Source organism: Terrapene carolina, unplaced genomic scaffold (assembly GCF_002925995.2).
Source record: "Terrapene carolina triunguis isolate 2854851 unplaced genomic scaffold, T_m_triunguis-2.0 Scaffold33356, whole genome shotgun sequence".
Lineage (NCBI taxonomy): Eukaryota > Metazoa > Chordata > Testudines > Emydidae > Terrapene > Terrapene triunguis.
Window position 1 is genome coordinate 1,895,656 of NW_020697707.1, and position 17,934 is coordinate 1,913,589.

At 43.4% G+C, this 17,934-nt stretch overlaps 1 protein-coding gene across 1 annotated transcript in view; it reads right to left on the reverse strand.

The window, feature by feature from the left end:
* The window catches only part of LOC112110888 (dynein heavy chain 6, axonemal), a 181,768-nt gene that overhangs the window by 61,463 nt on the left and 102,371 nt on the right, over positions 1 to 17,934 (reverse strand). The window contains exons 50-55 of the mRNA XM_026663340.1: positions 16,961 to 17,222; positions 16,037 to 16,160; positions 15,242 to 15,438; positions 12,202 to 12,405; positions 10,534 to 10,659; positions 1,830 to 1,994 (exon numbers count right to left, since the gene is read on the reverse strand). Of these exons, the coding sequence (XP_026519125.1) occupies positions 1,830 to 1,994; positions 10,534 to 10,659; positions 12,202 to 12,405; positions 15,242 to 15,438; positions 16,037 to 16,160; positions 16,961 to 17,222 (1,078 nt within the window). The remainder of the gene's footprint in view (positions 1 to 1,829; positions 1,995 to 10,533; positions 10,660 to 12,201; positions 12,406 to 15,241; positions 15,439 to 16,036; positions 16,161 to 16,960; positions 17,223 to 17,934) is intronic.

The following is a 17,934-nucleotide window of genomic DNA, read 5'->3' on the forward strand; positions in this document are numbered from 1 at the left end:
TGGACACTGGTGGTGGGAAAATGCTTAAAGAATAAAGGACATGGGTGTTGCACAAAGCTGATGTCTCCCTAGACTTATTTGGGAAGGCAACTGGGCCTTCAGAAGAGGGGCCGGCTGTGCACACCGTGACAGGCCCTAGCTATAAACTTGGAATTTCACATGAAACCAGTCTGCAATGACTAGTATAAGGGATGGCAAGTTTGAGAAAATATAGCTATAAAGTACAAAAGACTTGAATATTTGAAAAGTAGCCTGGGGCATGCACAGTAAGAAACAGTGATCACTTTTAAGCCGTGATCTTAAAGAAGGATGTGGCATGCAGGTGTGTGTGGCTGTTTAAATACAGACAAGAGTTAAGTGCCTAATCACACAAGCTGGTCTAAACATGCAGGGCTGGATTTGGAGAAGTGCTGAGCACCAACATTTCCGATTGACTTCAATTGATGTTGTGGTGCTCAGCTATTCTGAAAGTCAGCCTACTGCAATGACTTAAAAGCTAGAGTAGTAAGAAAAGGAATTCAGTTGTCTGTCTCCTGGGGGGCTGTGAACATAAATAAAACATGCCTTTAAAGTGCTACAGAAGAACAAAGAATGATTATGACCAGTTGCCTACACTTTGGAATAGAACGAACTCCTAAATTCCTGGCTTCCACCCCAGTTCTTAGTCCTTTAGACCATGAGGCCTATTGGGGCATCTTTAATTTGCTGTGACTGTCAAATTAACTGAGACACAGAGGGCTTAGGTGACTTGGTTACTGTCACACTCCAAGTCAACATCAGAACCAGGATCCGAATGGAGGTCTCCTTATACCCTGGCCCATGTAGCTGACAGTGCATCTTTTCAAACCTGAGTTTCTACTGTTAGGCACTTCAACAGATTGCTTGATTTTCAAAATGCTTTCAAAATAAAGTAACAGCCGATATTATGTGTGGAAACTGGATGATACAGCATATAAATACAAAATACAGGACCATATGAACCTCAAAATAAAGTAACAGAATTATGAAATAAAATGTGTATCAGTTGCCTGCAAGTACCTCCTTAATCAAAGCAATTACATCACAGTTACCCAGTCCTACACCATCCAGCATCTGGCTAGATCCCATAGCTGTCTAGAAAGGGATAGACATCTGTAAATTTTCTAGGAAATCCTACTAGCTGTGCTACCCTTTTTGCAGTGGGGTTTTTGGGTGGGAGTTGATTGTGGAAGATCTCACTAGTTGCGGATTTTAAGAGGAACCACTAATGAAACAATCCCTTTTCAGACAGTAGGATCTCCTAAGAAAGCCCATTAGGAGTACCCTCCACAGGTCCTTCAAATAGGCCACACAGCTTGTCCATTAGTGAATGAGGGTCTTCACTGGAAGTCATGCTGTCATGTTGTTAATATTTGAGAAGCATGTGACAGAGCTCTCCCCTCCAGGTGGCAGGATCTTCTGGAAGATCCCACATACAGGATTCCAACAATTCCAGTGGCCCTGTATTCTGAACCTCCAATATGGGACACAACAAAATGGTTGAGCCCTGAGGCATGACCCAACCCTGGTGATGCTGTGCAGCAGGAGCAAATCTCTCTTCGTCAGAACGGTCGATAAGTCCATGAACGTTTTCACAAACACTAGCATGACCATGTTGGACTCTACTGTGCTACATTCACTCATGGAATGAAAGGACATGGGTTTTTTTCTGTTCACCTGTTTTAAAACTTTAATTATAAAAGATACCATGGGAAGGTCTGTAATGATGTGGGCCAACAGAAGTTGATAATGTCCTTCTAGTAATATTGATTATGATTTGTATGCCATTAATTTAGAATGCTGCATCATACCTCTGGAAGGTAGTGTGGATTTGGTAGTTTAGTTGTCATGTAGAACCTAAAGTTTCTGTCATAATCAATGTCAGAATCTCCAAGGCGAATAAGCATTCTTCCACCAGAAACAAAGGTCTGCTTCAAAAGAACAGGCTCCAGTGCAGGGTCCAAGATTTCCTTCAGCTTTAGAAAAAGAAACCAGATTAAGGTATTTTCTACATGTAGCTGGTAACTGAAATACTTCATTACTAAAATGCAAAATTAAATTAAACACTCTCCACTTTATGCAAGGAGAAGAATAATTATTATTATTTATGATTTGTATTACTGTATTGGCTAAATAAATGTGTTGGTCTCTAAGGTGCCACAAGGACGCCTCGTTGTTTTTGTAGTGGCTAGGAGCATAGTCATGAACCAGGACTCCATTGTGATAGGTGTTGAACAAACACAGAACAAAAAGATGGTCCCAATGATATTCTTCTGTTCACTTATTATTCTCTGCTTTTCTAATTTTTGTTATAGGATGTGGCTGGATTTTCAAAGGAGCTAACAGAGTTATGTGCTCAAATCCCATGGATATTAAATACACTCCAAATTATGCATTGTTTTTTAAACAGGAGCAAGCCTACATGTTTTACTGCAGAACTCTCTCAGAGCACAAATCAGTGATGTAACAGAATTTAGACAGTGTTAAAGCAAACACAGAGAGAGAAGAAAATATTCTTTACTTACATGAGAACTGAAAGTACAAAACTAGGCCCTGATCCTACAACGATGTAAACACATGCATAACTTCATGCACGTGAATAGTCACACTGAAGTCAATGGGCTACTCGGGTACATAAAGTTATGTACATGCGAAGGTCTTTGCTGGATTTGGGCCTAACTTTTTTTCTGGTCATAAAATTCCAAACTCACTGTACATAATTTCCATATGTTCAACCACGTTTCATTATGGTACATTAGCAAAAAAAAAAAAAAAGCACGAGACATTTAAAAAATAGTCATGTCCCTTTAGAAACAGAATGGTAATGAAAATGTTATTTCCAAAACGTGATCAAAATATGGGAAGGACCCATACACCCCCACGTCCTAAGACTCAACGGGCTCAATCCTGGAGAATGCTGAGCACTCTAGCCCAATCCTGTATTACACTTAAGTTTAACTTTAAGCATGTGCTTTAAGTGTTTTGCTGGAGAGTGCTCAGCACCTGACAGTGTTGTGTCCAATAACGGGATTCTCTTGCCCACTCTCACTGCTCTTTATTATCTGTGTTATGGGCCCAGATGCCCCATTCTTCCTGTATCTCTGACTGGTTACAGTCAAGACAGAAAATCATTATACTATGGGAACCAGAAACAGTAAACTGGGCAGAATTATGGTCCTAATTCAACAGAAGACTTCAACATGTGCTTACATCAATTCTATTTAGCAAAGTAGTTAAGCACACTTAATCAAATTCTTTGCTGAGGACTATACATATAGCATTCAGGCACAGGAAAATGCAAGGATAACATCTGTCCCTTAGTTTAGAGGATATGACTATTTTTTTCTTAGTTGACAAGAAGATATGGGGGTTCCATTGGATCCGTGTTTGTTTCTGGATGATCAGATAGCAGGGATGGGCAAGAGTGCTTTTTTCATGTATGCTCATTGAGAAGAATGAGACTTTTTTTTTGGACATGGCTCTCAGTACATTTATTCATGCCTTTGTCACTTCCAGATCTGCTGACTTTCAGGGCAAGGTGCAGGGCATATGTGTTCACCTTGCACTTTTCTGAAAGGAATGATTGTGTCTTGGGAATTCTTGGACTTTTTGTTTACATTTGTTAATATGCAAACAAAGCCATGTTTTCTATTATCCATTAGCTACAGGACATATTATGGTGTTGCTGATTCTTTTTTTTTTAAACGAGCATACAGATTTTTAAGAGGCACATTTATAAAAAGTAAGAAAATCAATCAAAATAAAGAAATATATTTGAATTTCGAGGGAGTTGTGAATCATCAGATCCCAGTGCCATATATATCATGCCAATGAATACAGCATTGAATTTTTACCTCTGGTATTGAAAACTGACAAACATACGACACATTGGTGGAAATTCACTTATGCCTATCTTTTTCTTTCCTGCAGTTACTGATCCTGACGGCTACTCAAATCAGAACCTTGGTCTCGAGTCCATGTGTACTGACTGCTTAAAGTCACAGCTTGGGGCCAGAGGAACTAGGAATAGCTTCTCTGACATGCCTATGGGATTCAAGAAATATCTGTCTGTGGGCCAAATGAAAATATTATAACTGAGGCTTAATATATCCGTGAACAATTAACTATATGTGCTGCTTACACTTTAAAAGAAATTGTTGGGTAACTCACAAATTGGACAGTTATTCCTGCTAAATAAACTACAGTTCTGTGACACCACTGTCATGATACATGGGCTATAGCCACAGACACTTTGTCATGGGTGATTTCAGTGCTTGTGAAAGGGGGGGGAAAGGGTGTTTGAGTCAGGCCTAGTAGCAAGTCTGAGGTTTAAAAATTAACTCAGTATTGAATTATTCAAGCACAATAAAATCTTACGCTCAAGGGAGGGATATTTTACTCAAAAAGTTCTGAGTTTAAACTCACTGAGTTCCTACCTAGGGCATAATCAACTCTGGGTAGGCAGAATGGAAAATGTATTCTATGATCATTTCCTTTCTGTTATTAATATCTCCACTAGTCCTTTATTCAGTACTAACCCCTCTGCAGTGGCACCTTAGGCAGCTGAGCTCATTGCCTAGCAACCTATTCACTTGGCCGGGCCCCTCGTCATGTACTCCCAAATCCATATAAATAATTTCTCAAACAAGGTTAATGTCAGTAAAATTCTAACTTCAACTTCACTTAGGTCTGAATGAATTTTGAAACATGCACCCAGAGCAAACATGCCATTCAGTTATGTATGTATTTTTTTGGTGAGTGACAGACTAGTGAAGATGTTAATCAAGGAAAATAATTTTAAAAAGGTAACAATTTTCCCATCCTGCATCCTAACATGTACACTGACCCTTTACTCAGGGATGTGGCAAGTAGTAAGATTCTCAGAGGGAGGGAAAGAAAAAGATGAATATAAAGATAAATAATCCATGCTCAGGTGCTATGAAATGGAGGCTTTTTGGGGGGTGGGGAGAAATGCATCAAACACCTGAAGAGCTATCTTACAGTGCTTTATGAAAGACAAAGGAGTTATACCCACGTTGTGGCTTTGCAAGTTTCTTCGGAGTTTACTATTGACCTTTGCCCAAAACCTGGCTGCTAGATATTCAATGATTTTAAGACCAGAAGGGATCACTGTGATCATCTAGTCTGACTATGCCTAACACAGGCCATAGAATTTCACCCAATAATGCCTGCATCTAACCCAATAACTTCTGGTTGAACCAGAGCATAACATGGAATAGGAAAAAAATATCTGGTTTAACAGAAGCTGTATATGCCTTCCTGACAAACCTTTTAACTATCTATCCAGAGACTATTTTGAGACCCTGGCTCATACACATCGTGAATGAAAGAAAACAGGTGATTTTCTGAGTGCTTTATCATACTTTGTGTGTATGAGCTTCTAAACACACATCCCGACTGGGCTAAAGCTTTTGTTTTGTGCTTTGGCCATGAACAGACAGAAGGTATGATGCTGAGGGACTTCTTTCTACAGAATGACAGAGGATATAAATTACAATCTTCTCTTAGAAAATAGGGTGTTGCACTGAAAGTGTTGCCAGTTCAGAAATTCATCACGCAGATGTTATGGGAAGAAATGGTTACTTATTTATATAGTAAATGGTGTTCTTCGAGAGGTGGACACTGTATACACATTCCACTGTTGGTGTGCGCACATCCACTGCACATCCTCACACCAGCAACTGAGGGCTTAAAGGGAGGGGCTGCCTCAACCACAAACCAGTTCTTTTGCGGCCTACAGAGCCCAATGTCAAAGACTGAGTAGCGGGGGTGGGGGTTGGGTCATAGAGTATGTATACAGACAACACATCTGGAAGAACATCAGTTACTGTGCAGGCAAGTAACCATCTCTACTTCTAATGATGAGCTGTATACATATATTTTATTGCTGATGAACTCTCCCCCACCCCCCTCAACAAGCAGTGACCCTTGTTGAAGGTGGGTACCAGGAGTTGTTGAACAGTGATTGCAGCACAAGTCTGCCAAATTTTGCATTGTCTCTGAAAGCCTGTACAATTGCGTACTGCTGAGTAAATGTGTGGATGGAGGACCAGGCTGCTGCCTTACAAATGTCCTGAGAGCGGCCATCACAGTGGACCAAGCTCTCATCAAATGAACCATTATTTTGACAGATAGAGTCTTTCCAGTCACCTGATAACAAAGTTTGATACATGTGGAAATCCAATTAAAGATCGTTTGCTCTGAGACAGCTTCACCTTTGGTCCTTTCCTCTATGTGCTACAAATAGTTTAGGAGACTTTCTGAAGTGTGCAGTTCTGTCAAGATAGAATGAAAGAACTCTGCTTACATCCAATGAATGCAGCTTTTGCTCTGCTTTACATGCTCTGCATGTGGCTTAGGGAAAACAACAGCAATGTGAATAGATTTAATTGAAGTTCTGGAACCACCTTTGGTAAAAACTTAGGGTGAGATTTCAGAGAAACATTATCCTTATGAAAGACGGTATAATAAGGTGGTTTGGCTAACAATGCCTGTAATTCAACAGCTATCCTGGCTGATGTTATTGCCACTGCGAAGGCCACTTTCACAGAAGGATGAAATAGAGATCAAGTGGCCAGTGCCCTTCAGACATCCAGAGAATGCAGTCTCCTTTCTTCATCTGAGAGGCATGTGGTTTTGGAAAAAATACCAGTAAGTGGATGGTTTGACTCTTATGAAACTCGGGTCCACCATGCATGCTTTCAGCTAGTTGACTTGTCTAACTAATGTTACAATGATTAGAAAGGCCACTTTCATAGTCAGATGGGCTCGAGGTTCAAAGAGAGGTCTGCTGAGAGATGAAAAAACAAAATTGAGGTCCCACTGGGTGCGAACTTCACCAGTGGTGGAAAGGGTCAAAGAAGCCCCTTCAAAAATCTAGTTTGACAGGGTGAATGAAGATCATATGGTTATCAACAGGAGGATGAAAAGCACTGATTGCTGCTAAATGAACCTGAAGAGAACTAAATGAGATATCCAAAGACTTACGGGTAAATATTCCAGGATAGCAGGGAACCCAGCAGATTCTGGAGATAATGTATTGTTGAGTACAAGAGGAGAAACACCTTCTTTTAGCTGAATAAGAACATATCCTAGTAGAGTCTTTCCTACTTTGATTAAGGATGGATTGCATCACTCTGGAACACAAGTGCTCTTACATCCAGTGACCATCCAAATACCAGGCTACAGTGGTTCCTGATTGGGGTGCTTGAAAGTGCCCTGGTGTTGTGTTAGAAGGTCCAGAAATGGGCAGACGTTTATGGGCAGCTGAGCTGAGAGCTTCAGTAGATCTGTAAACAATAACTGTCTTGGCCAGTCAGGCACAATGAGGATGACTTGAGCTCTGTCTTAATGGATTTTCCATGGGGCCTGTAGTATTAATGGAATGGGAGGGAAGGCATAACTCAGGTGATCCTTCTGTGATAGCTGGAGTGTATCTCCCTTTGAGCCCTTGCCTAGGCAGGATAGAGGAAGTTTCTTGTTCACATGTGAGGCAAAAAGGTCCCCGGACAGCATTGCCCATTGGGTGAAGACCTTGTTGAGAACTGAATTGTGAATCTCCCATTTGTGGTCCATGGAAAAATCTCTGCTGAGACTGTCCACTACGGAGTTCTGAACCCCTAGTAAACATGCTGCTGAAAGGGTTATGTGATGGTGGTTGCACCAATTCCAGATGTTAACTGACACTATACAAAAAGGAAGGGATCTCATTCCCCACTACTTGTTTATATATAAGATAGTTGTTATGTTGTCCTTATTATGTTGACATTATTTGAACATGTCGGGATTGGATGAGTGGAAGGAATGCATTACAGACTTGGACTATCCTGAGATCTAGTAAATTGATATGCATTCTGGACTCTCAAAGGGTCCAGATGCCTTGTGCCATATGACCACCTGTATGAACTCCGACTCAGACCATGCGGTGATAAGAAAGAATGGGAGAGGTGTTGGTCCGCACCATCCCTTACACACTCTGTTCGGAGCATGAGGACAGTTAAGGCGCACGTGTGGACCAACGGACACTGCTTACTAAAAAATTACAAACTCAGGTGCATGGTGTACACACGTATCCATGCACATAGGGACCATCACTCGAAGAAGTATGTTTCTGACATCTCATGGATGTCTAACCATCAGGTCAAGCCCAACATGGCTAAAACAGAGTTCTGAATCTTTCTCCACATGCCCACTGCACTATCTCCTTTTTTGTTAACTGTGGGCAACACCATCCTGCCTGTCACTCAGGCCCATAACGTGGCTGCCATCTTCAAATTGGTCCTGTCTCTAGGTCTGCACATACAGGTTCTATCTCAATCTTTCAGATTCTTTCTGCATAACATCTCTAAGATATGGCCTTTCCTATCCATCCATACAACTAAGACCCTCATCCAGGCTCTCATCATCTCACATCTTGATTACTGCAACATCCTTTTCTTTGGCCTTGACAAATGCAATCTTGTCCTGCTCATATCTATTCAGAAGGATGCTGCAACGATCATTTTTCTAGCATGTCACTTTGATTATGTCACCCCACTCTTTGTATTCCTCCACTGGCTTCTCTTTCTCTATCGCATCATACACAAGCTGCTTGTCTTCACTTTCGAGGGCCTTTACAGCCTATCCCCCCAACTTATCACTCATTCTCTATCAAGATGTCGACTCTCACCTCTGATCGCCTCATGTTACCAGCCTCCATTGCCCACTTGTTAAATTCTAAAAAAAGCACCTTCACGCTTTCTCTCATGATGCCTTGGGAGGAGCTCCCCTTAAATATCCATAGAGCTACCTCATTTATCCTCCTTCAAATTTCTCCTTAAAACCCTCAAAGATTCGAATTTCCATAGGAAATGACTTAAAAAATTTGCATTTAGCCTAATAAATAACAGACTTGTACTACATCCATAATCCTCAAGCCTAGCTCAGCTACACCAACCACAGGACCCTAGAGGAAGGAGTTGTGAGAAACAGTAACTTTACATCACCTCTGGGAGTCCCATGATCCCAGGAACTACCATGCTCACCCCCAACATATATTAAAGCGACCTCAGGAATTCCCCTCTGCCAGGGGAATCCCCATTTGGCCACTTAGAATGATAGAATCATAGGACTGGAAGGGACCTTGAGAGGTCATCTAGTCCAGTCCCCTGCCTCATGGCTAAGTATTATCTAGACCATCCCTGACAGGGGTTTGTCCAACCTGCTCTTAAAAATCCCCAATGATGGAAATTCCACAACCTCCCTAGGCAATTTATTCCAGTGCTTAACCATCCTGACAGTTAGGAAGTTTTTCCTAATGTACAAACTAAACCTCCCTTGCTGCAATTTAAGCCCATTGCTTCTTGTCCTATCACCAGAGGTTAAGAAAAATAATTTTTCTCCCTCCTCCTTGTAACAACCTTTTATGTATTTGAAAACTGTTATGTCCCCTCTCAGTCTTCTCTTTTCCAGACTAAACAAACCCATTTTTTTCAGTCTTCCCTCATAGGTCATGTTTTCTAGACCTTTAATCATTTTCGTTGCTCTTCTCTGGACTTTCTCCAATTTCTCCACATCCTTCCTGAAATGTGGCGCCCAGAACTGGACACAATACTCCAGTTGAGGCCTAATCAGCACGGAGTAGAGCGGAAGAATTACTTCTCGTGTCTTGCTTAGAACACTCCTGCTAATACATCCCAGAATGATGTTTGCTTTTTTTTGCAACAGCGTTACACTGTTGACTCATATTTAGCTTGTGGTCCACTATGACCCCCAGATTCCTTTCCGCAGTACTCCTTCCTAGGTAGTCATTTCCCATTTTGAATGTGTGCTACTGATTGTTCCTTCCTAAGTGGAGTACTTTGCATTTGTTCTTATTGAATTTCATCCTATTTACTTCAGACCATTTCTCTTAGGCCAAATTTAAGACTGCTTTGCACTGCAAGAGCACAATAGGACAGAGAATCTGGCCCTCTCTCTCTTCCAGGACTAACAAATAACATTGATGTGATGTTTGTACACCAAGCCATTTAGAGATACGAAATTACAAAAAGCGTTAGTAGATTTTTCAGAAAGTAAGAACACTTTTTTCAATGTTTCAAAAACATATTGTCTGATTAAAAAATCTCCTCTGGCAAAATACCACCCAAATGAGAAGCAGGTTTCTCAAGAAAAAAAACAAAGCAAAAACCTGTGACTCTATAATGTATATTTTAGATTATTGTCTCATACGATGAATTTCTCCTGGAGTTTTTTTGTGAATTAGAGAGAGCTTTTGGTTTGCTTTTTGAATAGCCATATTTACTGAACAGTTATTTTTAGCTAACATTTCTCTGGAAAAAATAATATAGCTAAAATGTAGAAAATGTTATGCAGTGGTTCTGGGATTTTGTGGCCAGAAAAAACTGAAGTTCATAGACGAAAATTTTGATTACGATGTTCCTACTAATTCCAACATATTAAAAGAGATAGAAATACAATGATAATAATTTAAGTTTATGGATAAAAGATACATACCTCTTCTAGAAGAACAGGTAAACCCAATCTAATAGCATTCTCAAGAGTACGCAGGAAACCAGCATCTGTAAGCTTAATTATCTTTAAACCAGATTTCATTTCTTTGTTTCTTATCCACCGATTTGCCTATGTAGGAAACAAGAGAGTAATCACTAAGGTTGGCTAAGTGTCACATTTGACCAGAAGGTTAATTAGCACGTTTGCCTCAATATTCAGAAGTGCAATTCTTAAGACCACTGCTTTGATCAGGAAAAGTAAATTAAATGCACTAACTCTTTACTCCTGAGACGCATCACCAGAAAATAAGGTTTTTGCTTGTATTTGTAATATCTAAGGCTTTTACACTGCACGGTGTGATATTCCACTGTGCTGGTACTGCTTGTATTTTATTGGCCTTTATAGGTCCAGATTGTGCCATTCAAGGCATAGAATCATTTTGGGGAGTAGTGTGAGGCAGCACCACACCAAGAGAAGCTCTATGAGGGACTATATCTCAGAGGGCAGCTTCCAGTGAGATTACACACACTGTGTGGGGTAGATTACTCTTCCTGCTGCACCCAAGGCTGGTGTGGAGAGGCGGGATTGGCCTCCCATTCATCCCCTTTAGGATGAGCTGTGCACTAGGAAGGAGCAATCCCTGTGCTCACCTGACCCACCCATACGACCTGGTCCATTCAGTCGGCAGCCCCTCTCCTCCAACAAGGACACCAGGCCATGAAGAGAGACCTGTATGATGTCTAGGGAAGAGGAAAGGGTGGTGCTGCAGGGTTGAGTGAAGAAGGAAGGAATATCCACACCGACACGATTGGACCCTAAAATAGATTTATACTTGTAATGTTTTAAATGTAAAAATTAAATTGAAAAAGGTTTTTCATTCTAAATTATTTCATTGTGCTCACCTACCGCTTCCAATAATCACAAGTTAGGGAAAAGGAGTGAACAATGCAGGGAATTGTCCTAACAAAATTGGCTGTGGTTCAGTGGTTGTTTAGCACTAGGTCAATTAAGGGGATTCAGAAAACCACAAAAATATGTAGTGAAAAAGTTATAGCACAAAATAAACACCAGTTGTGAGGCAGGTATATGCAGTTTTTTCTTTCCTCCTTTTTAGGTTAAATAATAATAGTCTTCACAGTCTTTCATTTTATGAAACTCCTTTCATAGCTTTGACCATCTTTGAGACTCATCCCTGGGCCTTTAATGAAAACTGGACACAATCCTGTTTTTCCTCTGTTGGCAATACAGTTTATAGTTTTCGTATTGTGGAGGGGTTTTAATAGCACACATTTTGCACAATCATTTCCATGTTATTTATAGTTAGAAACCTCTTGGTAAAGATTCATAGTACTCTATTAATTATTTTAAACCTATTCCAATTTTGATTGGAATGAGAATGTTAAATTAGAGTCCATGCAATACCTGAAACACTATCGTGTTTTTTATTTTTAATCACAGATCTCATATTGAAAATGTATGGACCAGATGCTCAGCTGGTGTTAGTCACTATAGCTCTACTGAAGAATGTTGATTTGCATGAGTTGAGGATCTGGCCCCAAGCCAACAAAGAAAAAGGTGTCAAGTGTTAGAACTGTCTGGTACAAAAACTTACGGAGGAGTTGAATTTTTGGAAAAGGAGCTGCATCAGTACAGTTTACAATCAGTGCTCACCTGATCCTGGGGGTCAATCATCAGTGGCCAGCGTCGCCCTCGAGTCACAAGAATCCCATTCTCGGTAGACACATAGTCACGTGGTAACCCATCTGTGTTCCACTGGCGAATTTCATAGGGATCTCCCAAAATGTTTATAAGACTGAAGTCTGGACTGATAGGAATCTCTAGATTTTGACATTTCTTGATCCAGCAATCTATCAGCTGAGACAGAGAGATATTAATTGTAAAAAGAGATTCATAGGAGATTATATTACTTCATGGGAATAGGACAGTTATCTGTTCCGTAACTGGCGTTCTTCGAGATGTGTTGCTTAGGTGTATTCCACTATAGGTGTGCGTGCTCGCCACATGCATCGGTACAGGAAGTTTTTCCCTCAGCAGTATCCGTAGTGGGGGAGCACCGCTGCGACCTCTGGAGTGGCGCCGACATATTGCGCCATAAAGGGGACTGCGTGCTCCCCCACCCTCAGTTCCTTCTTGCCAGACAACTCCGACAGTGGGGAAGGAGGGTGGGACGTGGATTACACCTGAGCAACACATCTTGAAGAACGCCAGTTACGGAACAGGTCACTGTCCTTTCTTCTTCGAGTGATTACTCATGCGTATTCCACTATAGGTGACTCCAAGCTATCCCTGATGGAGGCGGGTACGAGTGTAAGTATGAAATGTCAAGGTTTCCCGGGCGGAGCACCGCTCTACCAAACCCAGCGTCATCCCGTGATTGGAAGATGATCGCATAGTGCGATGAGAAAGTGTGGACAGAGGACCACGTAGCAGCCCTACAGACTCCTTGATGAAACGGGAGCGCCACATGCCCCGGGACCGAGGAGGCCAGGACATTAAAAAGTGTGTCAGAGGGCTCTTCCATCTCCTTGGCCCGGAGCTCGAGGTTGGCTGCCACCCTCCGAAGCAGCTCTTGATGGGCCTTAAAGTCCTCTTGCGAAGAGGGAGGCGGTACCGCAACCGAATCGCCCTGCGCCGTCGAGGTGGAAGGTACAGCACCGTCAACGGCAAGCGGCACCGTGGGCTCTACTTTGGGGTCCGGTGCCGGAGCCGGCGTCGGGGGATCGGCACCCACAGCTTGATCCCGGTACCGCGGCGACGCGGGGCGGCCCTGGGAAGCTCCCGCCACGGAGTGAGGACCGAGGTGCGCCGGATCCTGAGGCCACGGCGCTAGCTGACACCACTGACCCTGCCATGGCACAGCCTGGAGTAGAGGCACGTTGGGCGCTGGAGGTGCAGGTTGGTCCGGCGGCACGGGTCGGCCCCGGGATAGACGACTGCACGTTGACACCGAGGTTCGGGAAGAGCGAACAGTGCCGTAAGAACGGCTGGAACGGTCCCGATCGTGACGGTTCCGGGACTTCGACCTGGAGGAGGACGAGATGTAAACGTTCGAGGAGCTGCGTCTGGACTGTCCGCGGCACCTGTGGGCCCGGTGCCTCGGTGCCGGGGAATGCGGGGATGCGCTGCGAGCCTGACCTCTACAGTGCCGGGTCCTGGAGTGGGAGCGTCGGTGCCGACGGCGTCGCGACCTATTCCTCTCGGAGTCACTAGAAGAGGGATGGTGTCGCCTCTTTCTTCCGGCACAACAGCGCTCAGGACCCGACGAATGGGAAACGCTCATGGCAGAGTCATGACGCAGGGTCAATGTGCGTCGTGAAGCCCTGCTAGGTGCCTCAACCCGGGAAGGTGCTTCAATCTCCGACTCCTTCGGGGAAGGCTGGTGGGCAATCAAGGACAGCTTCCTGTGAGACCGGGGGCCCGAGTGCTGCGGCGCTGCCGGCACCGGAAGCGTCAATATCTCACACGCGGCCTGAGCTGCCTCTGGCATCGAGAGCATGCACACCTCTGGAGAGGCTCGCGCGGACGGGACAGGATTACTCCACTCAGCGCGAGTCGGAGGTCTCTGTCCTGATGGGGATCATAGGCTGCCCAACTCAGGTCTAGCCTCACCCCTAGTCTTTTCTCGGTGCCTCTGCGATTTCCCCGTCCTCTTAGCTGGGGAACGGTGCCGAGACGTCGAAGGTGCCTCACTGCGCACCGAGGACGCGGTACCAGGAGCAGATTCAGAGCGGCGCTCGGGAGGCCCTTCACTGTGTGCCGACGACGCGGATCCCGGCGCGGTGCCGGCTCAATGCGCCGGTGCCGGGGCCAATGCCGACTCTATTAAGAGTGCTCGGAGTCGGATCTCACGCTCCTTCTTCGTTCGCGGCTTGAAGGAGCGGCAGATCTTACACTTCTCACTAATGTGAGACTCGCCCAGACAGCAAAGACACAGAGTGTGGATAGCTTCTAGGCATAGAATTGCGACAAGAGTCGCATGACTTGAAGCCTGGGCAACGGGGCATGCCCCGAGCCAGGCACTAACAGAAGAAAAGTTCAGCAAAGAAACAGTTCAGTAAACTAGATACCACTAAGACTATAACGCTGCAGCCAAGGCTGGAGCAAGTTCCGACTACCTTCACTGGCGGCAAGAAGGAACTGAGAGTGGGGGGAGCATGCAGTCCCCTTTATGGCGCGATATGTCGGTGCCACTCCAGGGGTTGCAGTGGTGCTCCCCCACTACGGATACTGCTAAGGGAAAAACTTCCGGCACCGGTGCACGTGGTGAGCACGCACACCTATAGTGGAATACACATGAGCAATCACTCGAAGAAGAATGTAACAATAGCCTGTTGGACACTAGTTGGTAGTAATTAAAAGTTATCATCATTGGATGGCTGTTTGATTGCTTAGGAGGCGACAAATAAGTGTCTTTAATTCATTTCAGAATAGACAGGAGTCCTTGTCTTGTACTAATAATAATCCTACACCCTCCACAATTGTCACTAATGGCTGAATATGTATTTAAACTGAACTCTGGACAGCAAGGCTGAGGATCCTTAATGCAGTTGTGGGGGAATGCTTAGACTGACACTGTCCATATTGTACCTGTTCAGAAGCTAGAGCAATTCTACAGTGATGCCAGTTTGGTACCTTTCACAAGCACCACATTATGGAGGAAAAAAAGAAAAGGGAGATTATTTTTACTCACCAGTTGCCTATAAAGTGCTGTAAAAGCCCCATAATAGGCAACACAAGCAGCTGCTATGAACACATTCCCTATGATGTTTGAAATCTCATCTTCAAAATTCCTGATGCTCTCTTCCCACCGAACTTGTTCATCTCCTAATGCAGCTGTAAGCTTTCCAGCTCTAGTGAGGCGAGCTTGGGTAAGTGCCATGGTCCTTGCTAAACAGTTATAAAACGATTGGACTGTGATTAGTATTAAAAAGTCAATTTTTCCTAATAATCTTTTCCCTTGCTTTCTATTTTAGCCTCCCTCTTCCCATACCCTTTCCTCTAGCCTTAACTTCTACAGTGGCTTCCTGGCAAACTTCTTTTTGGCCTATTGATTGGGTACTTCAGGACAGACTATGGTCCATGAACCCATATCTTGACCTCGCCAAACTCCCAGCACACCCTCTTTCAATCATCCTGCTGTGATATTATCATCGCCTGCTACTGGAATCAGGTTGCTCCAGTTGAAGCTGCCTGAAGGAACAGTCACAAGCCTAACTGTTGGCAGCAGATGTAGTGTCTCCTTACCACAGTACTGTGTGACCAGAGAAGCATTGGGGAGACAGAGTGCTAGTAAATCATGTGTTTGACCCTTTCAATGGAGTCCTACTGATGTGCATATTAATTTCCATACCACTGTGTTGTGTATAGTATGAGACTGTCTGGGTCAGGGCTAGCTAGTTTCCCCTGGTCCAGCTAGCTGTATAGTGAAGGCATGAAAGTAAAAGACGAACTTAACTGTTTAACGACTTCAAGAGAAATCACTTACCAAGGCTCTCTTTTTCTTCCAGGCTTCTTTCATACTGGTCTTGTAATGCCTGGATCTGATCCTCCACCTGCTTTAATTTCTTTTGTTTGTCGCGAAGGGTAGCCATAGTAGCATCGAGCTCAGCCTAAGAACGTAAGGAAATCTTTAGGTGAAGGCTTTCAAACCGGGTGGCCTGATTTTTAGAAGAGCTGAAGTCAATGGAAGTGACAGGTACAGGGGACTTGTGAAAATCAGGTCACTTATTCAGGTGCCTACACAAGAATAAGGAGTCTTTTTGAAAGATGTGGCTTTAAACCAGAACATTTTTGTCCTATTAATAAAATGGCATTTTCATAACGAGCGCCTCCACCATTTTTCTAGGGAGTAGGATATGAAACTGTCACACCCTCTAGTCTCTGCTGTAACCACGTTGGCTGAACATTGACACAGGACCAATGGCTGGGGAAAGTCTCCCTTGGGCCACAGCTCTTTGAAAATTCATCCCCCGATGACTTGTGTTTAGTCAGTCTTGGAAGAACTCAGCGATAATGTCATGTACAATACCTGATTGCCCCATGTGCCCCACGAATGGAGTGCCCATCTGATGCTTAATTCAGCACTTACAGACAGTAGGGAGAGGATACGTCATCCTTGGAACTGGAAGTAGCTTCTGTAGCAAGGCAGGACAGCAGCCCAAGAGGCTACTTTCTGCTGGATTTGGCCCAAAGAGTTAAAAGAACAATTATGGATGAAAAAAATTCTATTACTTAGATCAGAAGCTCCTTGGAGCAGGAACTGATTTTTGGTCGGTGTACAAGGCCCAGCACAGTGGGTCCTGATCCATGACTGGGACTTCTAGGCGTTACCGCAGTAAAAAAAAAATTAACAACATCATCAAAGTTATCATTCTAACAAATAAAAGACATTAGAGACATAAACACGCACCTGTGCAGCATTTAACTTTTGCCTCTTTGGCTCAACTTCTTTGACGACTCTAGAGTATAAATCCATGGCTCTCACCCACATGCACATTGACCTACAGGCCCTGGACACCTTCTCTACTTTTTCAGGCACAAAATCTGGGTTATTTATATATTTCTGAAGCTTTAACAATATTTGAGGCTTTATATTTTCTTTATCATATTCTAAAAGTTTTTTGAGGAAATTGGAATCTCCAAGGAGCTGTTTTGCTGCTGCCCAGTCAGGCCTGAAAGAAAATAACAGTAACAGAATTTGAGAGAGACATGCCCTGAGAACATGATCTTAAATAACAAATTTGCACTTTTCAGACCATTTCCTCTTGCTTGGTACAGTGTTTTGAAGAGCTTGACCACAACCAGTGCTTGATAAAAACATAGCAACAGAATTTACATTTCGATATCACATGTAATTAACATAAAAGTGCTATAAACGAGATCTCCTCTGTAGGACACATGTAAGCAAAGGGCTGGGCCTCCGAATGAAGGCTAAGAAGCGCTATTAAAAGAAGACTGTAGCTCTGCTGCTCCAAATTGGCACTTAGACTTGAGAGACTAATGCTTTGTGAAAGTGTGAATTGAACTACAGGTAGCACCTCTGTGGATTTCAAATAATCTATAGACCAGGGGTAGGCAACCTTTCAGAAGTGGTGTGCCGAGTCTTCATTTATTCACTTTAATTTAAGGTTTCGCGTGCCGGTAATACATGTTAACGTTTTTTAGAAGGTCTCTCTCTATAAGTCTATACTATATAACTAAACTATTGTGGTATGTAAAGTAAACAAGGTTTTCAAAATGTTTAAGAAGCTTCCTTTAAAATTAAATTAAAATGCTGATCTTACGCCACCAGCCTGCTCAGCCCGCTTCCAGCCTGGGGTTCTGTTCACCTAGGCCTGCAGCGGGCTGAGCGGGGCGACTCGAGGTCAGGGCAGAGGGCTGGGG